The 24,515-nt window shown below is 53.4% G+C and overlaps 1 protein-coding gene and 1 long non-coding RNA gene across 3 annotated transcripts; one reads left to right on the plus strand and one right to left on the minus strand.

Annotated features, from left to right (window-relative positions):
* Positions 1-249: 249 nt before the first annotated feature.
* Positions 250-4,287, minus strand: SIX2 (SIX homeobox 2). 2 transcript variants are annotated; one of them, XM_025465641.3, is made up of 2 exons: positions 3,669-4,287; positions 250-1,465 (listed from the first exon to the last, which is right to left on the minus strand). In XM_025465641.3, exons 1-2 carry the CDS (start codon positions 4,226-4,228, stop codon positions 1,135-1,137), a joined length of 891 nt encoding a protein of 296 aa, XP_025321426.1. In that variant the 5' UTR covers positions 4,229-4,287; the 3' UTR covers positions 250-1,134. The 2 variants fall into 2 exon arrangements, with proteins under 2 accessions (XP_025321426.1, XP_025321415.1); XM_025465630.3 differs by having other exon boundaries at positions 3,663-4,287.
* A 724-nt stretch (positions 4,288-5,011) lies between these two features.
* Positions 5,012-14,500, plus strand: LOC112671395 (uncharacterized). Its single transcript, XR_003143600.3, has 2 exons — positions 5,012-5,416; positions 12,984-14,500. It is a non-coding gene; the product is annotated as an uncharacterized LOC112671395 (long non-coding RNA).
* The last annotated feature ends 10,015 nt before the right edge of the window (positions 14,501-24,515 follow it).

Below are 24,515 nucleotides of genomic sequence, written 5' to 3' on the forward strand. Positions count from 1 at the left end.
TCCTGCTTTTGCAGGGAGCTTTCCGGACAAGAAAGGGGACAGAAGGCTTTGGGGGAGGAGGTTTCAGCGTTTTCAATCCCTTCACCTTAGGGCTGATATGAGTCTCGGATGGGGGAAGGCAGCTCCCAGTTTCTGGGGCTCACGGGATGTCGCCTCTCACAACGGTCCACCCGGGGTGTCGAGTCCCTGTAGGGAAATCAGACACTGCTGCACTCCCGGATCCCGGGCCTTGTAGTATATATCCATATATATATTTATGATTTCTAATTTTATTATAAAATAAAAGCAGAAATATTTCCCGAAGAACATTCACATGAGGGCATGACAGGGAGACGGCAAGTCCGCGGCTGGGGAGGCACACTCTGCCGGGAGCACTGTCGCCACAGTCCCGGGAGGAAGAGGAGAGAGCATGGCCTCACAGAGAGAAAGAGAGGCAAGTGCGCCATGCGTGGTCCTTTCTCTTTCGCTTAAGTCGCTAGGCGCACAGCTGACACCTGCAGCCCCGCTGAACCCCAGGGAGGGCCTCTGGGGAAGGCCTGGTTCCTCTGCTCTCCCCCCTGCCGCGTCCACCCCTGAAAGTGAGGCAGGAGGACGCAAATCGGTGTCCAGAGGGGAGGAGGAAGGCTGAGGGGGTACAGACCCGAGGGCCAGGAGCGCAAGGGGCTGCCAGAGGAGAGACGGAAAAACAGAAATAGAGAAAAGGAAAAGTGGTGAGGGGTGACAAGCCAGAAATACAAAGGGTCGGGAAACCGGGGAAAGCAAGAAGGAGGGAGGCAGGATAAGAGAGATGGAAGGGAAGGGACTGGAAAAAAAGAGCAAGGGAGGCAAGGAGAGGGAAGGAACAGGAAAGAAGGGGTGAGAAGGTCGGGAGAGAGAGAGTGTGAGAACGGTGTATAATTTATTCCCTTCCCCGGTTCAAGGCCCGGTCCCAGGCCTCCGAGGGATCCCGGGAGCAACTTGTTGGAAGCCAATCCCGGACACAGACCAGACCAAGGCGCCGTCCACCCTGCCCGGGCCGGCGGTTCTGCTGGGCAGCGCGCGGGTCTCTCAGTACCTGGTGGGGCGCCCTCCCGACACCGCCTCTCGGGTCCCCAGCGCCACGCCGCGAAGGCCAGCGCGCGAGGCCGCGGGGCTCTAGGAGCCCAGGTCCACGAGGTTGGCCGACATGGGGTTGAGGATGGAGTCCTGCAGGCCGTGGTGGTGCTGCAGCGGGTCCGCGCCGCCTGCGCCCGGCACGGGCACGGGCACGGCGCTGGGGCCGGGAGGGTGGCCCAGGCTGTGCAGGGACGGCAGCCCGGGCGGCGGCGGCGGGCTGAGCAGCAGCGCGGGGCTGGACGACGAGTGGTCCGGCGTCCCCGACGGCGTCTTCTCGTCCTCCGAGCTGCCTAGCACCGACTTGCCGCTGCCGTTCAGCGACGCAGCCAGCGGGTTGTGGCTGTTGGAGTTGGAGTTTTCACTGTTCTCCCTGCAAGTGCAGGAGCAGAGCGGCCGGGTCAGCCGGGGAAACCGAGGCCGCCCCGCGCCGCCGCGTCCCCCGGAGCCGACCCCGCCGCTCGCCTCGGCGCCAGAGCCGCCCAGCGCTGCTTGCGGGGCTGTTTTCGGTTTCTACCATTTTCTCCGCCTGGCCTGGGGCTCTCCTTCTTTCTGCCAGTTCTCTTAATCGCTCAGTACAAGATTTCTCTCTCTTGCCCTTTTCTCTGTACCGTTTCTTGTTCTTAACCTCTTGAATAGCTTTCCAGTTCTGAGTACGTTCTGCTTGCCCCCCCACTACCCCCTGCGCTGAGTTTCTAACATTTCTTTCCCAGAGGAGAGCGGCTGGGGAGCGAGGCTCAGTGGAGTTGGGGAAGGGGGAGACAGAGAGGAAGGGAAGATGCCTGAGTTTTCAGATTCTTGGCTCCTGGAGCCACGGTTGTGGTTGCGGGGAGAAGTGGGGCCAGGGCAGTGAGGGTCCCTAGATCCTAGGCTGCCGGCCTCATGTGAAGTTAGGGATCTCACAGGTCTGCACTTCTCGTTGCTTTTTTTCCACTTAAGGGAAAACTTCTAATTGGGGTTCAGGTTCCTGGAGCTAAGATCCAAACTGGCAGGTCTTGGGAGGGTTCTCCTTGCTGGGCCGAAGGGCAAGGCCCTAAGGTGGTAGCACTCCCTTACCGTGGTGGCACGGTGCAAACCGCAGCTGGGAGTCTGGAGGCTGTAGGGGCTTGGAGGGCAGCCCTTGGGAGAAGAATGGAGGGGATGGCTAATCCCGGCCTAGAGTTTTCCAACATACAGAAACTGAGAGATTCGGCAGCCCTCACCTGGGGCCTGGCCTGAGAACCAAGTTCTTCAGGAGTCTGGATGCATGCCAGGCTGGGTAGAAGGGGACCCCAGCAGGGAGAACCCACCTCCTGCTCAGCCTTTGCCTGTCGGCCCCAACCAGATTTGGAGATTTGAAACCTTGGGTAGATTGTTTCTTCACTGGCTTCCCAAGACCTTTCCTTTCTGTTTTCCTGGAAGGGAACTTCCTACATGGCTGGCAGCTGAGACCTTACAACTGCAGATACCCCAACCTCATTGTCTGGGAGGCCAGGGTCGGCCTGAAGCTCCCCTTCCTCTTCCAGAGATCTGGTTCCACTGTTCAGCAATCCCACCCCACCCCCTCGCCCTAATCATTTACTCTGGGCTGCACATGCCCCATATCACCAACCCCAGGTGTCTTGTTTGGCTGTTACACTTAGGCTGGATTTCTTTCCCACCATCGGGTTTTCTCCCATTTCCCTCTTTATATTTGGGGTTCAGGGGGGCCACAGACTGGCAGCCACAAGGGCCTAATGGTTCTGTTAGGCTAGTTCAGGAAGTCCTGGTTTCCTTGAGGACAAGCAACTCCCAGCCCTTCTGTTGCTCTCAGCTCATCCCAGACCTACCGATCCACTCCCTAAAGACAGTGGGGCCTTAGGGGAGAAGAGTTGAGGGGGCCTGGCAGGCCAGGGAAGGGCTGCTGGTCCAGAAGGCAGGAAAAGGGGCATGTGTTTCTCTTTTGCTCTCCTACAGCTGACACTTCCTCTCGGCCTTGCTCCTCTTGGTCCTTTCTATGCAAGATATAAGACTCTCCAAGATATAAGACTCTCCCTATCAACTTCCATATCCAGACAAGGAAGATTCTTGCCAAGGCCCCTCCACGTCCAGATCACACCAGGAAACTATCAGTCTCAATCCTGACCCCAATCACACTTTGGCTGAGGGCTGTTTAAGGCGAACAGGAAGTGCCGGGCAGTGCCCGTGAATTCCCACAAGCAGCCCGAAATCTGCACCCCAGCTAGTCCTGACTGGAGACCCCTCTGTCGTGCCTAAGACTGTCACACCCTGCCTGCTGTGCCCCCTTTGCACAGGATCCAGCCACTGTCTTGCTTTTGCCCCAAAGTTCGAGGCTTCTCCACTTTGTTCCCAAGCGACCGGGGAGTTAGTTGACAACTTCCCCGACCGCTTTGCCCGCTTTAGACAAATTTCTGACCTCCTGGTCTCCCACAAGACCTGAGCGCCGGCGGGGTCAGCCGAGGCTGCAGCTGGGGGCCGGGGCAGGGCCGGGGCACCCGGCGTAGGCCTCCCCCGGGGTCCGTGCACACGTCCTGCGACCCCTCCCTCCCTGGAGCCCCGGGGAGGGGAGCTGGCGCCGCAGTTTTACTTACTCGTACCTTTCTTTGGCCTCGGCTGCCCGGTCGCGCTGCCGCCGGTTCTTGAACCAGTTGCTGACCTGCGTGGTGGTGAGGCCCGTGGCCTCGGCCAGCTCGCGCTTCTCGCGCGGGGAGGGGTAGGGGTTGTGCGCGTACCACTCGCGCAGCACGCTGCGACTCTTCTCCTTGAAGCAGTAGCTGGTCTCCTCGCCGTCCCAGATGGAGCGCGGCAGCGGAAACTTGCGGCGCACGCGGTACTTGCCCACGGCGCCCAGGGGCCGGCCGCGCAGCTTCTCCGCCTCGATGTAGTGCGCCTTGAGCCACAGCTGCTGCAGCTTGGCGTGGTTGTGCGGCGAGAACTGGTGGCTCTCCAGGATCTTGTAGAGCTCGCGGAAGTTGCCGCGGTGGAAGGCCACCACCGCCTTGGCCTTGAGCACGCTCTCATTCTTGTGGAGGTGCTCGCAGGCGGGCAGCGACCACAGGAAGCGGCCCAGCCGCTCGATGTTGCCGCCCTGCTGCAGCACCTCGCACACGCACGCCACTTGCTCCTGCGTGAAGCCGAAGGTGGGCAGCATGGACATGGTGCCGGCTGCGCCCCCGCCCGCCCGCGCGCGCCCTCACCGCGCTGCGCCGTCCGGCATGGGCGCCTCCCCGCCGGGTCGTCCGGGCCGAGGGGCGGGCGGGGCGGCCCCCCTGGCCCCGCGCTGTCTCCCGGCGAGCCCCGAGTCACGGCAGCCTGTGCCCGCGCCGGCCGCGCCGCCCGCGCTCCTCCGCGCCCCCGCCGCCTGCGCGCCTGGCCTGCGCCCTCGTCCAAGCCCGGGGGCCGCCCGGGGCGCCGCTCCGCATGCTCCGCGCCCGCCCGCCGCTCCCTCGCCCGCTTCTCGCTCGCTCTCCCTCCCGTCTAGCTCGCTCGCTGCTTTTTTAATAATATTATTCTAAGCGGGCATGAGGCGCGGCGGCCCGCGCCCTGATTGGTCTGGTTATCTGACCCGGGGCCTGCCCGCGCCAGACAATAGTCGGAGTCAAATTATTCGCCATGGAGACGCTGTCAGTCACTGGTAACCCGAGCCCCGGCGGGTCGGGCGGCTCCCCCCGGCCGGCTCCGCTGACAGATCGCCGGGCTCCGCGCACAGCGGAGGGCGGCCCGAGATGGGAGCGGGAGGCGCTCCAAGAACCCGGGAGGCGGAGAGGACCCGGCAGGGGCCGGCGGCGGCGGTGATTGACGGGGCGGACGCCCAAAGAGCAAGGGAGGGGATGGACAAGGAGCCGGGGGGGTGGGGTGGGGGGGGCGGAGTGGATCCGCGCGGAGAAGAAAAGGGGAGGATCGAAGTGGGGAGGGAAGAGGGGAGAGGAGAAGGCGGGGAACTGTTTAAGGGGGTGCTGGGAGGAAGAGGAGGGAGAGGGGTGGCGGGTACCCCGAGGGGTTAGAAACTTAGAGCAGCTTTCGCGTGGGTGCCCTACCCCCACTCCGGCTCTTCGGCGCCCCGCCGGGCGCGCAGTTTTGGGGATAAATTCTGCCCAGGAGACGGCCAGCAGGATGGGAGAGTTTGGACGTGCTTGGGCGCCTCTCAAAGATTTGGCTTTTCCTGCTGGCAGTGCCCCGCCCCCACCCCAGGAACTCCGGACCTGGGCGGTCTTCGAGGGAAAGGGGGAGGGAGTAGGAGAAAGAAGTGGAGAAGATTTGGCAGTGGCCGCAGGCGGACGCCTGAGAATCGGCTTCTTGGAGGATCCCGCCTTTCCTCTCTCCTAACCCGGCCGGCTGCCCCGAGGTCGGTACCGCCCCAGCTCCGCGCCGGGCGCTCTTCGCCGGGCGGGGACTCACACTTAACCCCACGGGTCCCGCGGCCCGGGAAGCACCAGGCGCTCCCGTGGGGCCTCTGCGGAACTCGACTCCTGTGTCCCACGGGGAGGCGAGAGCGGAGTCTAGGAAGCTCGTGGTGCTTCCCCCGTGGGTGGTCCTGGAGGACAGAGTGGGAGCAGGACGCATCCCGCCCTTTGGCCCCTGAGCCCGGACCGGGCTCCGGGCACCTCCAGCCTGGGAACCAGCTCACTGAACTCCGGAATAAGGGGATCCTCGGGTTTTTTTTTTTTTGTGTCCTTCTAAGGGAAGGAAACGTGGAAACACGTGGTGCTGGTTCTCTGGGAGGAGGGCATGGGGAGTCGGTGGAAGATCTGGGGGTAGAATCAGGGGCGGAGGGGGCGTGTTGCTGCTGTTTGTAAGGTTTTGAAAAGCCCGGGGCTTTGCTTCTTCTCGGACTGGTCCTTTCCACTTCCGTTTCCCTTCTTTGCTCTGAGCTGTTGGAGGCTGGAGTCAACCCTGCTCCCTGCTCCAGGACCCAAGCCAGCAACAGAGCCTGGGCTCTGCCCTCAGCTTAGAAGTGTGGAACCTGTGTCTAGGCCGCGTTTATTTTTCTCCCCCACTCTTTTAAATGTTCTCTGGAGGTTGTGCTAGGAGCACTGGATGGGCATCCAGAACCTTGGGTTCAAGTTTTTGCTTTGCTTGATGTCTATGAGAAAAGCTTGTGTTTATTTCTCTAAGTGTTTATTTCCCTAGCAAGGTTTCCAAAAGTCTCCCCCGGCTCTAGCATTCTAGAAGTCCTCTGGGGGAGTTGCAGGCATGAAAGAGTGGAACCCTGGGACTCACTCTAAAACTTGCTTTTGGAGGCCTCCTCCATGTGCATTGAGACCAGGGCTGTCAAATAGGTTCCATGCCAGTGCCAGGGACAGCTCCCTGTAGAAATCCAGGTGGCATCTGCAGAGTCTGTGTCTGTTGGCTGGGAGGAGCCCTGTGGCATCCTGGCCACTCTATCCAAAGTCCTGTGTGCTGCTGCCCAGGGTTCACACCATAGTCTTACAGGACTCTGGGAGACATATGGGAAATGTTTATCTCTGGCTGCACTAATGTGTAGAGTCCACCTTGCTGACTCCCCCCCCCCCCAAAAATGGGCAACCTACTCTTTCCAAGATGTCATCTTCAGCCACATGGTTAATGACCGCAGGCAGGTCCCAGTTCTCACCATGGCCATCTTACATCTTGACAAGGTCAGGCTGGGCTCTGGGGAAGCACCATGGTCTGGTGTCAGTGAGTGGGACTGGGCAGTAGCTTCCTGGTATAAGACTGGGCCAGTTTATGATCTGCTCCACCTCACTTTCTCCCACTATTAGATGATGCTTATGTGATCTTTTGTGTCCCTGTTGATTCTGGGCTGGGGTGGGTCTGAGAATCCCAACCTTGAAAAAGCATGTAACTTTTGCAACCTCAGCCACAGCTCCCACCATGAATATACCCCTCCCTGTGTTCTTGGAGCTTCAAGATTGAACTTCCCCCAGAATTGTGTCTTATCCTGCTCAGCTAAGGCACATTTTCTGGAACTTCAGACTCGCTGTTCTTTCCAGCTTTGCCCTTTTTGGGGCCCTGGCTGCCAAGCCCGAGAGTCACCCCTGCCAAGAGAACAGCCGTGGACCTGGATAATATCGTGTGTGCCATGTGAAAAATCATCACAGAGCAAGCCCAGAAAACCTGGAATGCCATTACCCAATGTATGGGTGTGTGTGCATATGCCACCAACTCTCTCCTCCCTCCCATATTTGTAGGAAACTGGCTCTAGCAGGTCTGGGCTAGACCCTCTTGCCAGCAGGGACAGCTGAGTGCCTGCCCAGGTTCCAGTGCTCAGAGCAGCTGCAGGAGAAGCCACGGTTCTAACCCACCCTTATCTACCCAATCCCATATCCCTTCTTTCCCTAAGACATGCTGGGGAGGCCTGCGCTTGCCATTTCATCAAGCACAAATAGGAGAAGCTCCATGACTGGGAAGGAGAAAACTTTTGCAGATAGGTGGAAATTTGGGACTCACTGAACTGTCTCCTCTCACCTCCAAGGTGTGCTGGAAGTCCTCTGGGATCAGACTTTCTGGAAGGCAGCAGCACAGGTGGATGAGCGTGCTCCAGGGAGCTCACATTGACAGAGTATTTTTGCCCCAGACTCTTGGTCAGGGACAGTCTGGGGCTGCTGGGCAGGAAGCACCCCAGAGAAAGGCCTCCACAGATGGCCCCCTCGTTGCCCACCCTAGGGCGAGCACATTGCCCACTAGCAGAACCTTTGGGGAAGGGAGAAAGCAGCCCCTCAGCCCCTCAAGTGCTTCCCTGCCCTTGGGTTGAGAACATTTCAGAAAGAAGGGGGTGATCTAAGGAGGGGCTGCTTGCAGGCTGTTTCCAAGGCCCTCAGCAGAGGAGGGGGCGGGAGGTGGGGGATTCGGTGGGCCAAAACAGAAGACCAGAAACTTAAATACAACAACAACAACAACAACAACAACAAAACCTTTATTTTTTCCAGGCTTTGAAGGCTGCAGAAATGCCCTGGGCCGCCCAGGACCCTGGTGCGGTCCCCCCGGTGCGGACCCCCTAGGCCCTCGGCGCAGCTCGCAGCTCGCAGCGGGCTGGTTTCTGGGGCGCCGCCGTCGGGGGCGCGGGCGGTGGGGGCAGCGGGCGCGGCGGTCTCCGAGCGGTGTTTCCCGCAGGCCCCTCGCTGCCCCCGGCCTCCCGCTCCCGCTCCCGCTCCCGCTCCCGCTCCCGCTCCCGCCTGGCCGGCGCGTTTCGATGCAAGCGGGCCAGCGGCGCGGGGCGGGCGTGCGCCGAGGCTCGAGGGCTTCCTGCCGCCCGGCCCCGCGGACCAGGGGGCTCTCTGCAGATCCCTGCACCCCACAGTTTTCTGTGTTGCCCAGCGTTTGGGCGCTGTCGAGGCGCAGGCATTCCGCTCGCCTGGAGCTCCGCTTCTCGAAGGGTCCCCGCCGCCCCCCAAGCGCGGGCAAGCTGCGGGCCCTGGGCTCGGGCGGCGGCCTCCGAGGCGGGGCGCGGGGGGTGGAGGTGGGGCGGCGCCGGGGGGGGGGGGCTGCGCCGGGGTCGCACGTGCCTGGCCCTGTAGCGCGCCCCCAAGGCCGGGAGTAGCAGGTAGCAGGGCCCCCCTCTCGGGGCCTTTAGCTCCCGACCCACGGGGCGGCCTAGAAGGCCCTCCGGAGACAACGGTTTGGGGGCCGCGGGCTCACAGGGGTTCTCGTTCCAACGAAAAGATCTAGAACTAGAGCTCCGGGCCCGTTTGGAGGCCGGCAAACCGGCGAGCGGCCCGAGGGGGCGCGGGGACCCGGGGCCCGGGCGCCGCCCGCCCTCCGACGACGCTCGGCCTGGATCCGGCCGTGTGTCCCCGCCCGCGGTCACGATCGGGGCTCGGGGCGCGGGGCTGCAGCCCCCCCGGAGCCGCAGGGGCCTCCGGGCGCCGTCGCGGGGAGGCGTTGGGGCTCGGACGCGGCCGGCGGGGCATCGCGGCCAGGCGGCCTGGCTCTCGGCTCTGCGCCCGGGAGGCCGCCCAGGTCCGCCACCAGGCTCTTGTTTTTGTTTTTCGTTTTGCTTTTTTTCCTTCCGCGTGGGCCGCAGAGGGCCTTTGCGTCCCTAACTAAGCCCGCCTGCGGCCGGGTGTGCCCGCGGGAGCCCCCAAGCGGCGGGTGGTTGGGTGGGCGCGCGGTGCCCCCAGGCCTCCAGCGGAGGGGGAGAGGGCGCCGCGAGGCCCCGGTGGTTCCGCGGGACCCCCCGGCCCCGGCACCAGCCCGGCTGGCGGAGAGGCCGCTCGAGCGGGGCGCGTCCGAGGCGCCTTCCCTCCGAGGCGCGCTGGGTGGCCCGGGTCGGATCGCAGGATCCTTGGGGAACAGACACCGGCTTTTCACCCTCGCATCTCCACCACCGCCTCCCCCCTCCCCGAGGATCTGGATCTGCCTTGCACACAGTGGGTGCCCAGGAAATGTTTGAGGGGATGCCAGAGTGGCCAGCGGGATTTGACTGGCAGGAGCAACTGCAAAGGAAGCTTCCTCTCCTCTTCTCCCGTTCTTCCCTCCCAGCCCTCCTCTTCTTTGCAGGGGGAAGTCTCGGAGAGTTGGGGCGGCTTCCTCCGACCAGAAGCACCGGGCGCTGGAGTCTCCGAGGGGCCCTGTAGAAACTGCAGACTGAACGCGCTGCGCTTAGAAATTCTTTCTAACTGCCTGTAGCGTTCCGGGTTCCCATGGGTTGCAGGAAGGAAAGTTTTCTAAGTAGAGCTAGTCTAATTTTTCTGGGGCTGCTGTCTTTAGTTGCATTTCCTTAGTTACTTTACAAAAAATCCTCTGTAGGCAACGTGTAGATCAGGTTTCCTATAAGAAGTGACTTTTTTTTTTTTTTTTTTCTTCTTCTTCTTCTTTCCATTACCTGTGAGAAATTCTATCCGGGAGTAGGGATTCCTAGCTTGGCACTTCTCTCTCCTGCAGTATCTATTTTTATTAGCATTAATTACAATGCATCAGTCCCACTCATCAGTGATACCCCCTCCTCCTGGCTGGTGACTGTTCTTGGCTCTCCCAATTTGGGTAGCAGCTGGGCAAGAGGGCATTCTCACCCAGCCTTTGAAAGCAGCCATGCAAGGGGTTTCCACCAAATTTTGCATTTTTTCAAGGGAAGCTGGAAAAAGCCAGATTGTTCTTAACTTGGAAATCCAATACTTTATTTTGTTGTCTCTGTGAATTAAGGCTAAGATCCAGGGGCTGTTTCTTATAGAAGAATGTCTGCTAATTAATTTATGCACAGTGCTGTGAAAACGCTCTATAACAAAGCAGGTAGAAACAAGATACAGCCCTGCTGGGGAGGGCACATACCTTAGGAAAACCTGTGCAGGAGGCTGCTGCCGAGGTACCAGGTCAATGTCAACCTCAAATAGATGTCCTCTGGTAGCACTGTGGCATGGGGTTTGTGATGACAGGTGTGGTTGGCTCTCTGGCAGTTACCATCTTCGTTCTGGTAGAGTTGCGCTGTTAGTAAATGCTCAATTTGGAGACCCTAGTGTGGGTTGAACAGAGGGTATGGACTTTGTCATCAGGCAGGCCTGGGTCCTTGGTTCAGACCAACCACTTCAGTAACTGACTCAGTCTTGGAGCCTATTTTGCTCATTTGGAAAATGATAATAATGACCCAGTGCTTGGTGCACCATAAGCATTCAACAATTTCTTGTTGAATTGACTACAGTTGCATTTGGGACTAGGGATGAAGTGTATGCAACATCTGGTTCACAATAGGTGCTCAATAATTAAGGCTATTGTTATCGGGATGTGACGGGGTAGTGTATTTGCATAATTGCATACAGTTAATGTTATTTCAGAAAGCACCGGACTTAAGTGTCAAAAGGCAGATTTAATTTCCGTGACAGATAGTATCAGGCCTTTATCTTATGGCCAGACCTGGGCTAGGCACTCTGGGAAATGCTTAGATATGTGGCTAGAGGTTCTGGAGCTGTTGGTAATGCCCGAACTTGCACACAAGAGACTACCTTGGTCTCTCTAGCTCACTGTCCACAGCAGCCTTGGATGAGTGTGGGGTTTGGAGTCAGGCTATCTGACTAAACCCTGCCTCTGCTGCTTAGTGACAGTGTGACCAACGGTAAATCACTTAATCTTATGGAGTCAGTTTGCCAGTCTAGGGAGAATAAAAAGTTGGCGTAACAAACACCTTGCTCCCAGGCTTTGGGGAAAAGGAAATGAACTAATGTGTGTGAAAAGCCTGGGTCCCCGTTTGGAGATGAATAGGAGAGCTTCAGCTGCCATAATGTTTTGCATTAGCTTATGGTGTTTCCAGGATTTTGGTCTCATTAAGACAATTCTCAGAAATCAAAAGACAGCTGCATACAAGTGTGACATAGCATGTTCCTAGGGGGTTGAGACCAAGGCTGCTTCTTCTGTTGTGTTTGCTCTCACAAAGCAGAACTCATGCTGAAAGCTCCATGGGCATGTGTGGATTGTGTGTTGTGACCTGGAGTAAGCCCCCACCCCCAACTCCTTCCTCATTAGTCCCCTGTACCCTGAGATAGAGTCTGTTATGGGTTAAAATTAAAAATAGCTTCCACTAATAGAGGATCTTCTATGCACAAAGCAGTACCAGAAATTTATGGTGGGTACCGTAATCCTATAAAATGGGGATTATCAGCATTTACAGAGGAGGAGACAGGCTCAGAGGCCAAGCAACTTGACCAAGGCCATACAGCTGGTAAAGAGCCTATGAAGTTGCAGGCCTTGATGCCAAAACCCATACTATAAGACATGGGGCTTACTGCCCTTAGTTCCTCTATGATAGCAAAATAATAGGGTAATAATAATAGGAAGCATTTGCTGAATGCATATTATGTGCCAGGCACTGTGGTATTTCACATAATCTCAAAGCATGCCCATGAGTGGGTATAACTCTATAGCTCCATTTTACAGGTGGTCACACTGAGGCTCAGAGAAATTAAGTACAAGTCCAGCAGCTATGGAAAACCTGAGTTCTTTCATCCGGGTCATTTGGCTGTGATCCACTTCACTGGGGCAGCCTTTCACCACAATTTCACCTGGGGGCTGAAATCCAGGCTCTGGGGTCTGTGGCCTTTGGTCTTTGTTAGCTTCTGCTGGGCGGAAGCCCACTGTGACCAGGGCAAGCTGTACAACAGCAGCCTCAGTCCCAAGCCGGTGAAGTCTGGACGTACTCATGGTCCCATTATACCTGGGGTGATCTTGTGGGACTCAGAGAATAAAGTATCTTAATCAAGGTATTTTGAGGTACAAACCACAGAAATCCACTCAGACTCACAGGAGAAGCCAAAGAACAAGTTTATTATAAGGATTTGGGGTAGCACATGGATTCAAGGGCAGGGAATACCATTGTCCTTAACAAGGGGTGGAACCAGAAACTGGGCAATAGTTAGAAATCAAGGCTTTTCCTCCCTCCTGGTGGCAGAGCGGTCTCTCCTCTGCTCCTCTCTGAGCATCCTTGTTTTCTCTCTCAGGAGCAGTCTTCCCTGGTGCTGCTTCTTTAATACTTCTCTAGTTTTCCATGGAGCCCCTGCTTCAGCCACTCCGGAGGCACTCTACAATACATCTGCTCCTGTTTGGAATTCAGGGGAGAGAGAGAAGGAGGAGGAGGGGAGAGAGAGGAAGAGGGAGAAAGAGAGATGGAGGGAAGGAGGGGAAGGAAAAGAGGGAGAGGGAGAGGAAGAGGGAGGGGGGGAGGGAGAGAGGGAAGTGGTGGAGAGGGAGAGAGAGATGGGCGGGAGAGAGGGAAAAAGTGGGGAGAGAGTGGGAATCTTAGAGTGCAATCCGTGATGGTGGGTGGGTGGGAAGGACTCTATGGCCCGCTGCCCAATCTGCAGGGACCGTGAGCCCAGACTCGCAGACATGAGGTGAAGGGTGGGCTGCTGTTCTAGACTGCTATGGAGTATAGAATTCTAGTGCCCAGTACATAAGAAGTGTTAAAAAAATATTTGTTCCTTTGCTTCCCTTTTTTCTCGACTCCCCAGTGTGCTGCTTTTTCCAGTCCTTCTATCAAGAATCATCCAGAGCCACTGATTTAGAGCACAGATATGATTGTGCCACTCCGTTTAAATTCCTCTAATGGCACCTATTAACCTCAGGATGAAATTTCGACTCCTTAGCATGGTTTCTGAGGCCCTTTGTCATCAGACTTTGTGTGTGTATTCAGCTCACCTCGCCACACTGCCCACTTCTTACTCAAGGCTTCAGCCATCCCGAGTGGTTTCCATGGACTCTTCCACTCCTGTGGTGCATATCCATCACCACCCACTTATTCCTTTATGGGAGAAGCCTAAGTCGCTGCCTCATTGACCCTGGGCTTGGCCACATGACAAGCTTGACTAATGAAATGTGAGTGGATGAACAGAAGCTTTTAGAGACACTGCAAATTGCCACCGGGACTCTTTCTTCTTTTGCCCTCATCTCCCAGACAGGTGCTGCTCCAGCTTGTGTTACAGGATGAAAAAGAAGATGGAGTGGAGCCCCAACTTCAGGCAGAGTCACAGGTGGCCTGCAGCCTACATTCAATATGAGTGAGAAATAATGTGCATGGTTGTGAACCGCTGAGGTTTGGGGGTTGTTTGTCACCGCAGCAGAGTTAAGGGATATGTTTCCCTCCCTCAAATCTCTGGATGTGCTATTCCCTCTCCCTGGAAACCTCTCCCTTATTCCCAAACCCCTTCTTTTTCAGGACTCAGATGAGATGTTACTTTCTTTGGAAAACTGTCCTGACGCTCTTCCTCCCCCAGGTTGGGTCTGTGGCCCTGTGCCAGTCCCCATGTCACCTTCCTATTCTCATCTCCCCTATTACACCGTTTTATGGTTACGATAACCTCTTGATTTTTTTACCCGGCTTCACCATCAGTCTATGAGCTTCTGGAAGGCAGGGACTGGATCCTCTGGTTCAGCTAGCACATGGTAAGTTCTTAAAAAGGATTTGTTGACAAGGGATGAAGTTAGTAGTCTCCCTTGGTGTGTGGCAGTTTTGATTTTCTGAAGATCCATCCCATATACTCTTCTTTTAATATGTCTTCGATATTCTTGTAGAGGTGTGTGTGTGTGTGTGTGTGTGTGTGTGTGTGTGTGAAGGAGATGGTAGTCGATGTTTCTTCCCCTTAAATCTGGGCAGGCCTGTTATACTGGCAGAGGTGACACAGTATGACTTCTGAGGCAGGTCGGGAAAGGCAATACAGCTTTCGCCTAGTTCTCTTGGGACACTAGCTCTTGGAACCAGTCACCAAGCTGTAAGGAAGCACTGTTGAAAGGCCCTTGTGGAAAAGAACTGAGCTCTCCCCACCCCTGCCCTGCCCCAGATCTGGCTAAGCTCCAAGCAGCAACCGGCGCTCCTTTGCCAGCATGTCAGTGCACCATCTTGAAAGCGGACCTTCCAGCTCTAGTCAAATTGCCCCAGCTGATACACAAAGAGCAGAGATGAGCCGTCCCTGCCCAGCCCTGTCCCTGTTGCAGATTCTTGAGTAAAATAAATGATTGCTGTTGTTTAAGCCACTGAGTTTTGGAGTGATTGCTACACAGCACTGATACTGAGGACACTTGGCTTTCCTCTTAGCAATCCGATTTTCTCTTGAATCTCATTTCCTCCCAAACCCCAGCCTCTCCGCCTTGGCCCTTAATACTAGCCCTCTCACCTTGTGGGGACGGGGGGGACACTGTGCCTCTGGCTGGGGTAACTCTGATAGATCTTGGCCTCTGGAACTCTGAGCTGCCCTCTATGTGGCCTGGGATAGTACTTTCCCCAATTCCTGCCCTCCTAGAGTAGAGCTCCTGGGCATACATGCTAGTGGGGAATCCATCCTAAGTGCCCCAGTCCCCAATTGGACACCAGATATCACCTACATGCTGTCCATCTTGGGTCAGGACCCAGCTGGGGGCAGTTCCCCACCCTTAAGGGAGCTCCATTCTTTTCCCTGGTCCATGCAACTGTGGCTCAAGCCTTCCTTGGTGCTGCCTCAATTAGGACAATATTTCACATTCTTTTTCTGCAGATGGATTCATATTAACAGCTGGCACATGAGGTTAGTGTGAAGACTAAATGTAACTCTACCCATGAACCATTTGGTAAACTTTCAATATTGTTATAAGTTTGTTCAGCCAGAATTAATGTTGCCTAGGAAGACCTTGCAAAATAGACATAAGAGCTACAGCTACAAACAAATCTGAGTCACTGTCTCCTCCACTTCCGCCATAATTTTTCCCTTTAAATGTCTCGTCTATTGTGTACTTCACCTTATCCCAGCAGATGGGTGAAAATAAATGCTGGATTCCCCCATTAAAGCTGGCATGATCTGGGTTTTTGAAAGTGCTTTTCAGAACCTCTTACCACACATGTTTTAGACTCCATGTGTCTAGGCTGAATTTGCTCCACATTTAATCCATGTTGGCCAAAGCCAATGTCCAGACTCAGGGAGTGTTTGAAAACTCAGAGGTCATGAGTGTTGCCCATCACACACACACACACACACACACACACACAACCAAGGACATATGTGCATATCCATGAAGATCTGTAAGGGCACATACTGTTGAGTACATATTCCCAGCCATACTGGGCACAGTCCTCTAACATTGACCCTAGAAGTCTAGAAGTTCAGGTCCTTCTCTGAATGGGTCTATGATGGGCTATGAACCCAACTTATTGTCACCATCCATGGCTATGAGACTCAAACCTCCTCTTCCCCCATGTTTTCAGCATCTGATTAATACCTATACAGGCCTAAGAGAGTTCTTGATTCTCAGTAGGTTATATGACCAGAAAACATATTACTCCTCAAAGGACATGCCCTGTAACTTTCTACATAGGACATACAATAAAAATATATAGTTTTAAGCAATAAATTAATAGTAAAGAGTAAACAAAAATAATCTAAGATAGATGCAAGGTGAGGTATGAGTGGGCAAAGGTTCCTTGTGTTAAACTAAGGCTCTCACCAGATGGGGAAGCCTGGAGCCATGCCAGGAGGAGGGCAGACCCGAGAGAAGGCTCCATGAAGAGACCAACCCAATGAAGAACAGAACAGATTCAGACCATGAAATTCATGAGCGTTTCATTAAATGAGATTTCCTCATGGGGAGGGCTTAAATTAAGCCTATAAGATTATTAAGTGATACAGTTTGTAGCCTCAGCAAGACTTTAATTGTGGGTCTTGTTTAAAGGGTATATGGAGCCACACGCACACACACACACATACACAAATCGATGTGTGTATGTGTGTGTGTGTGTATATATATATATAAATTCAAATACCTGTCACTACACACATACATGTGGATACACACAAACACATATGTTATTCATAGGAAATGAGGAATACACACATTCATCCTCACATGAGGATATAATTCCTGAAATCATGGGGACTATTTCACCCTCAATGGGTTGGTGAGTATACTCTGGGTTATCTCCAAACCAGTTCTCTCTCAGAGTTTAGTCATAACTAGGGAGCTTGGGGGAAGGAGACTTAGCTAGTAAGCGGTAGCAGCTGAAGTTGGAAAGCATAAATACATTCAGTGACTGAGATTTTCCCTTTCTGAATAGCAAGTGTTCTTCATTGGAAAAATTTGTATGCTCAATATGCTAAAGACTTTGTGGCTACATGGGATATGGCTGGGGATAGGGCTATTCTTAAGGAATCTGTAATTTCTTTTTTTATTTTTAAAAATTTTATTTATTTATTCATGAGAGAGACACACACACACACACAAAGGCAGAGACACAGGTAGAGAGAGAAGCAGGCTCCATGCAGGGAGCCTGATGTGGGACTCGATCCCAGGACCCCAGGATCATGACCTGAGCCAAAGGCAAACTCTCAACCGCTGAGCCACCCGGCCTGAATCTGTCATTTCTACTAGATACTTAACCTGAGGTATTTCTGGAAGGTCAAATGTCACCCACATCAATCAATACTGCCAATGCCCTCCAACAATTCAATTCAATTCAATCTCATCCCATTCTAGTCAATGAAACAAATATACTTATTTTTGTAAAGTATCAGTATAAGGAATATTTGAAGTGCTTCTACTCTATGTCTGACTCTGTGTCAGGTTCCATCAGGGGGAGAAGAGAGGAGGACACCATTCTGTCTTCTAGAAGCTAAAGGCTTATTTGGGCAACAGACCTGAGCTGTGTGAAACTACAGAAAATGACAGGGCACAGAAGCTGAGAGGGAAGAAGTATTGCGTGTCAGGATGGGCAAGGAAGCCTTCTTGAAAAGGTGGTCTTGATGTGAGGTTTGAACAACAGAGAGAATTAGGATGGTGGGGAAGACATTGGTGAGACAGACTAAAGTCTTGGCTGAGCCGTCCTCACCTACGTTACTTATGCCTGGGAAGGCCTCCTAAGGTTTGTGTTTATCGCTTATCTCCCTCCAGCTTCCCAAAGTGAGACAGTGAGATTTCTGGGAAAAGTCAAAATATGTAGGAATATTCAGAATCCACTGACGCACATGCATTTTGGCCCCATTCGGTGACAGCCAGGAATGGCAGATACAGCCTTATTGCAGAGAAAGGCCTGGTATTTGCAGTGTGGTCTGAGAACCATACAAGATGGTGACGCTAATCTGAAGAGTGGTGGCTCCTAGCTTTGGGGGTCAGAGATCCCGTTGGAAATGCGATGAAAAGTCCTCTTCCCAAGAAAATGCCCATATGCACCCGCACACAAATGGTAGCATTCTATTGAGGGAACTCACAGATGCCACACCCCCAGCCCTGAGCTCCCCGATAGTTCGATGGTGTGGGCCACTGGAAGGGCTGCTGGGGCACAGAGCACACACAAACGCTAGAGGCCACAAACGCTAGAGGCCTGGTGTTTCCTGGGAGTTTCCAGCACCCCTTGGGGGTCAAGGACAGAGCCTCTATCTCCTTTCATGGCTGCTAGGTTGACAAGCACAAGTGGATGAAAAAGTCTGTGCTCATCCACTCAATCCCATAGTACCAGGGGTCTTCCTTGTCAAAGGCAGATACCATTTTTTAGCCCTTAGCTAATATGGTCAATTTTCTCAAACACCAAATATTTTTCCTTTCCTATAGCTGTTCAAAATTAACTGGGTTATTTCTCCCTCGCAGCCCTTACCCATCCTTGAACGTGAAAATAGTCCAGCATCCCGAGGATGCCTTGTTCCAGCAGGAGCTCAAAAACAATCTTTGTTCACATGATGGGATGAGCACTGGGTGTTATACTATATAGTGGCAAATTGAATTCAAATAAAATATTTTAAAAAACAGATATTTGTTAATTTATAAGTAATTGCTATCTTTTATTGCGTGTTTACTATGTGCTGACACTGAGCAAGGTTGCTTTGGAATCAGGATTTCACTGATTTCCCCAACAACCCTCTCAAGTGGATACTATTATTGGGCCCATCTTACAGATGGTGAAGTAGGTATTTGGGGGCGCATAGAGGTTAAATTACCAAAATGGCAGAGGAGACAGTTGAACTGAGGTCTGCTGGCAAAGTCTGAAACTATGACCACGCTCCTATATTGCTCCTCTGAGCAGTATAACTGCTCAGTTAGTGCTGGGTACACTGGCCACAACTGGGCAGGAACAGAGGGGAGGAGGGTCCTGAAGCCCACCCAGATGCCAGGTAGGTTGATGGGTGCCTGTAGGATAGAGCGCTGCTGCCAGGCCGGGGCCCTCTGCCCCTCTCCAGGCCGGTCCTGAGCCAGGATGCAAGGACAAGCCAGTGCAACAACACCTCACTGGGGTTTTCTTTCAGCCATGGTGGGGACAGGAGGGAAACCGCCCCATTGAAATAATTGGCTCATTCTGGAACGGAGACTCATTTCCCACTGTTCCTCCTCCTGTGTCTCCCAAGCTGGCTGGCTGGTGTCTGAGGGAGGTTATTTTCCTAAGGATGAACTGTTCTGGAACATTTCCTGCCGCTGCACGGGTCTCCTGTTAGCAGGCCCAGAACACCCCCTTCTGCTTCCAAATATATATACATGGAAATAAAGCCCCTCTATGAAAAGCCCCAAGGCTTTAGGAACAAGCTGGACACCGGGAGTGGTGGTGGTGGTAGGCATGATGCGCTCTCCACGCCTCATTCACGGTGGGAGCTGATTCAGTCCAGAGCACATTTCCTACAGGGTCTGGAGGTGTGCTGGGGTCTAGGTCTGGAGTAGGAGGCCCAGGATACTATTACTGGGCCCGAGATCCCATTGTTAAGTGGTCAGTCACTTTGCGGCAATGCTATCCAGCGGGCAGCATTCAAGTTAGCTGAGAACTTGGATGGGGAAAAGAATTGCATCTTCATTTTAACCAATTCCTAACTGAACTTTAGTGGTCTTTTCAAGAATATAGGCTTCCACCACAGCAGTGTTAGGCAATATTAAGGACTCACCCACCGGCAGAAGCCACGGATATACTTCCGTATCACATTAGCGTTGATGCAGAAATCTTGCAATACTTAGACCCATCACTACTTTGATTTTTTAAAAAGACTTATTTATTTATTCATGAGAGACACAAACAGAGAGAGAGAGGTAGAGACACAGGCAGAGGGAGAAGCAGGCTCCCCACAGGGAGCCTGATGTGGGACTCGATCCTGGATCCCGGGATCATGACCTGAGCTGAAGGCAGGTGCCCAACTGCTGAGCCACCCAGGCGTCCCTCATCACTACCTGTCAGACCTGCACCTGCTGCTAGATCTCACCATTTAAAGTGTTCATAAAGAAGCACGTATGTTACTATATCACTTTAAAAATTATTTTTATAACTTTATTTCAATGAAATTTGTTTTCTTTACAATCCTGCTGTATTTTACGCATTAGAAAATATTATTCTGAGAAGGGGTGCATAGACCGGTTCACCGGATGCCAAAGGCACAAAAACTGGTTAAGGACCCCTGTGAACTCGATGTGTATTTAGGGCTTCTTCCTTCAATGCTGAGTTGCAGCTGGTTTGAATAAGAGCTAACTCTCCATCTTTCACCTGCTCGGAGGAGCCACGGCCAGACATCAGGGAGAAAGAGGGGCAACCTGGGGAACCCTAAGAGGTTCTGATATGTTTAGATCTCGACTTTTCCATCTATAAAATGGGGTGGCGAAGCCCATCAGTAGGAGGTGCTCTTTCCCCATTCCTGACTGGTTGGGAGAGGTTGGCAGAGCAGTCCTTTACAGTTAGGTGCCTGGGTTTGACGCGGCTGGAGGGTGGTGGCTTCACAAAGTCAGCTGGGCCCTCTGTACTTCCTGCATGCCAGGATGAAAACAGCTTTTTTCATCTGGAATCCAAGATGCTGAATCACTGGGCAGCTCAGAAGAGTAGTTTTTGTTGTCAAACTGCCCAAGAGGCCCCTCCCTTGTCCCTGCCCCACGGGCTTGAGCTCAACCCAATTCTGATTTTGAGGGGATGCCTTCAGGAAAGCACTTCAGGGGTATATGAAGCATGTTCTGGGAGGAAAGCCCAGGTTTCAGACTTTTCTAGGGATGAGCCCAAGCCAGACACTTGCTCTGGGGTCCTCCTCCATTTACTTTGTCCAGAGTGGGTGTTGGTCCTCGAGTCTGTTGATTGTCCCTTGTGTGGCCAGCCACATGCTCCGGTCTGTGGGCACCATGAAGGGGAAGACAGCTGTGGTCCTTGGTGACCTGACAATTTAGCAGGAGCTGGGGGAGACAAATCCAGCTTCCAGAAACAGCACACCTCCCAGAAGAGTTTAGGCATGTGGCACAGGCAGGCCAGGAGAGGCCTGGAGAGGGCAGAGGTGCCGAGTAGAGTGGGGAGGGCATTCCAGGAGGGGGTGTCCACCCCAGCCCAGGGGTGGGAGGGATTTTTATTAGTGGTGGTGGGGGCTGCTGTGATGACGTCAACCAGGATTGTGGTGAAAGGCAAGTAATGGAGCGCTGGCTATGGGAGGCAGGGTGTAGGTGAGGGAGGACTGGCTGACTCTTAAGCTGTTCTGAGCAGGAGAGGTGATGCTGGCTGGGCTGCAGGCTTGCAGGGTGGGGTCGGACTCCAGGACCAAATTATTCCTGTGTTATTGCTCTCCTAGCTTTCTAAATGCAGCAACCAACCTTCCATCCATCCATCCATACACCTGTTATCCATCCATCCATCCATCCATCCATCCATGAATTACCCATCCATCCATTCACCCTCACTTGTTCCCTTCTCTCTGCCTACCTCCTCACCTCCTCCAGTGTAAGCTCCCTCACTGGGCTTGAGACTGTGTTCTCTGTTGTATTCCGGGTTTCTAGCACAGCTCTGGGCACATAGTAGGCCCTCAACAAATATTTTTGAACATATTCTCTCACAGAGCATTCATTTAGCCACTGACAGTTGCATTGGATGCTTCTCCTGCAATATGGAGCCCATTGTCCCTGTTCAGCTCCAGAGCCACATCTGGTTATTTGGAGAGTCCGGAATGTCCCCTCACTATTCCAACGAGGCCTCCCAGAGTCCCCTTCCTCTCTAGTTTAGTCAAGTGGCTCGACATGCAAGAAAGGAGACTGGGGGTGGTCCCAGATCTGCAAAGGCAAGGTGTATGGCTTCGGGTACTGTCATTTTCTGTGTTTCCTTGGCAGAGAGATGGCAAGCGTGGACAAGGAGAGCTTTGAGATTCTTTACACTCTGATGGGGTGCGACTCTCTAACCTTAACTCCTCCCACTGTAGGGCAAGTGAAACCATGATAACAACTGCTTGAACTCAATCAAAGAGAAGTTTCCCCAGAGTTGGTGGTTTAGGTGTGTGTCTCTGCAACACAGAGTTCTCCTAGCTGAGCAGCTAACCACTCCTCAGCCCTAGGAAGGGATTCTCTTCTGATGGTCCTTTATGAGTGCATTACCTGCCTCATAACTGGGAGGAGCCAGGGGTGCCCAGACATGGACTTAATTGCTCTGAGATTGTGTTACTTTCCTGATTAAGTCACTTAATAAATGACCACATCAAGTAGCCTGAAGGAAGGCATTTCCTGAGAGGACCTACGTCACTTTTAATTTTCATGGCTGTGTGTTTTCCTCTCGCAGCCTGGAGCGGCTGTGCCCAGCCTGCCATCTGAGAAACATTTCTTCAAGGTGTCAAAAGGACGTGTCACGCATTTGGAATGAGGGCTAAATTAAAAGGCCACACAACACATAGTTAGAGGAATAGTGAGATATTCCGGGCTGTTTCCAGTGTAAACTACCCAGCTGGCAGTCTTTCCTTGAGCAGAAACAATGTGTAGTGGGACACTTGCCTGATGTTTACCCCCCACAAGCTCATACAAGCACACACACACACACACACACACACACACACGCACACATATACATATGCACAGGCATGCTCGCATGCAGTCAGGAAGGGACATGTAGGGTCCCCTGGATTGGACATACCAATTAGCTGCATGGATTTTGTGGCTATAGAAAGTGGGAGGATTGGTGACAGGTAACTTGTTGTTACCTGTCTAGTTGTACTGAAAATGGCCCTGGGACTCTTGTCTCTTTGCCTTTTAAGAGAGAGGCTTGAGCTCTCTGATGGACTCACATAACATGTTCTAGTTCATTTTCTTTCCTTTTTTTTTTCTCTAAGATTTTTATTTACTTATTTATTCAGAGAGAGAGGCAGAGACACAGGCAGAAGGAGGAAAAGCAGGCTCCATGCTGGGAGGCCGATGCGGGACTTGATCCGGGGACTTTGGGATCATAGCCTGAGCCAAACGCAGACACTCAACCACTGAGGCACCCAGGCATCCGTTTTTTTTTTTTTTTTTAATATTTTATTTATTTATTTAAAAATTTTTTTTAAAAGATTTTATTTATTTATTCATGAGAGACACACACACACACACACACACACACAGAGAGAGAGAGAGAGAGAGGCAGAGACACAGGCAGAGGGAGAAGCAGGCTCCATGCAGGGAGCCCGATGTGGGATTTGATCCCAGGACTCCAGGATCATGCCCTGGGCTGAATGCAGGCACTAAACTGCTGAGCCACCCAGGGATCCAGATTTTATTTATTTATTTATTTATTTATTTATTTATTTATTTATTTATGTATTTACTTATTTATGAGACACACAGAGAGAGGCAGAGACACAGGCAGAAGGAGGAACACGTTCTAGTTCTTAATTTGAGGGTGAGAGGAAACTTTAAGTGATTTCAACCAATTGCCTCCATTTTAAGATGAGGAAACCAGTGCCCAGAGAGTCCTGGGGATTTGCCCAAAGACACACAGCTAGAGAAAACCAGAGCCGGTACAAGGACCCAGGTTTCTTGGTTCTTTGTCCCACAGAACCCTACCCTTCGGGTTTAGAGGGTACCATTTACATCAGTGAGCAGAGTGGCTGTCCTTGTCACTTCGGCCTCTGATCTGCCTGGAAACTGGGCTGATAGGGAATCCCTCCTCCGCCAGCTGGTGTTCCACCCCTGGCTGCCCTGGCCACACAGAAAGGACATTTGAAGCTAGTTCTCCTCAAATGGCTCTCCCATGAGCTTCACCCCCAGAATCCCCACACCTTGTGTAGCCTCTCGGGCACCGAATCTGGGCTGGTTCTTTTATTTTTTAATTTTTATTTATTTTTATTTTTTAAAATATGTATTTACTTATTTATTCATGAGAGACAGACTGAGAGAGAGAGAGAGAGAGAGGCACAGGCACAGGCAGAGGGAGAAGCAGACTCCTCGCAGGGAGCCTGACAGGGGACTGGATCCTGGATCCCAGGATCACGACCTGAGCCGAAGGCAGGTGCACAACCGCTGAGCCACCAGGGCGTCCCTGGGCTGATCCTTTTAATCACTGGAGTGGAAGTAGCACTGTGTGACTCCTGAGACTGGTGCACAGACAGCCTTGCAGCTTCCGTCTTGAGCCCCGGGAACACCGATCTGGAGCAAGCCGCCCGGGGTGCGAAGTCCACCACTGCGAGACGGCCGTGCTGGGAGGGAGCCCAGCCAGCACCACCGTGAGGCTGCGTGGAGACCATTCCCTCAGCTTTTCCTACCATCTGAGCCGGGGCGCCAGGCACACGCATGAAGGGGTGCTTTTGGGTGGACGCCCGGGCTGGGTGAGGCTTCCGCTGCCACCTGAAGACCACCACATGGGGGACCCCAAAGTGAGCACTGTCCAGCCAAGCCCGGTCAACCCACAGAAACCATGAGAAATGAAAACGCATTGTTGTTCGAAGCCACCGCATTTTGGGGGTGGTTTGTCACCCAGCCATAGATGACAGGAATGGGCCCAGACATGTCATGGCTTCCTCCAGCTATGCCCTCCTGCTGATCAGGGCCGCGTTCACCCCTTCCCCTCCGTCCCCAGTCCTCCTCTCCCTCACGCCGACCTTATCCCTCCTCAGATAAGCCACAAGGCAGATAATTGAGAGCAGACCGCCTTGGCTACTGATTTTACCCCGGGGAGAAAACAAGTGCTTGCTGCCAGCTGAGAAGTCCCAGCTGCTCACAGCATGTTCTGAAGCTGTGGGCTCTGGAGAGGGCTGCTGGCCTTGCTTCTACTTCGTGCCATTTCCATTTCCAGGACCTGCCAGGAACCTTCAGATATTTTGCAGTTCCCATTTCTGCTCTTTTTCTAGCCT

Source organism: Canis lupus, chromosome 10, assembly GCF_003254725.2.
Source record: "Canis lupus dingo isolate Sandy chromosome 10, ASM325472v2, whole genome shotgun sequence".
NCBI lineage: Eukaryota > Metazoa > Chordata > Mammalia > Carnivora > Canidae > Canis > Canis lupus.

Bases quoted from the DNA above. Each gene is read 5' to 3' on its own strand.
- SIX2 (XM_025465630.3), bottom strand. From the start codon at position 4,228: ATGTCCATGCTGCCCACCTTCGGCTTCACGCAGGAGCAAGTGGCGTGC. The intron at 1,466-3,662 runs GTAAGTAAAACT...CTGCACTTGCAG, and splicing joins GAGGCCAAAGAAAGGTACGA to GGAGAACAGTGAAAACTCCA.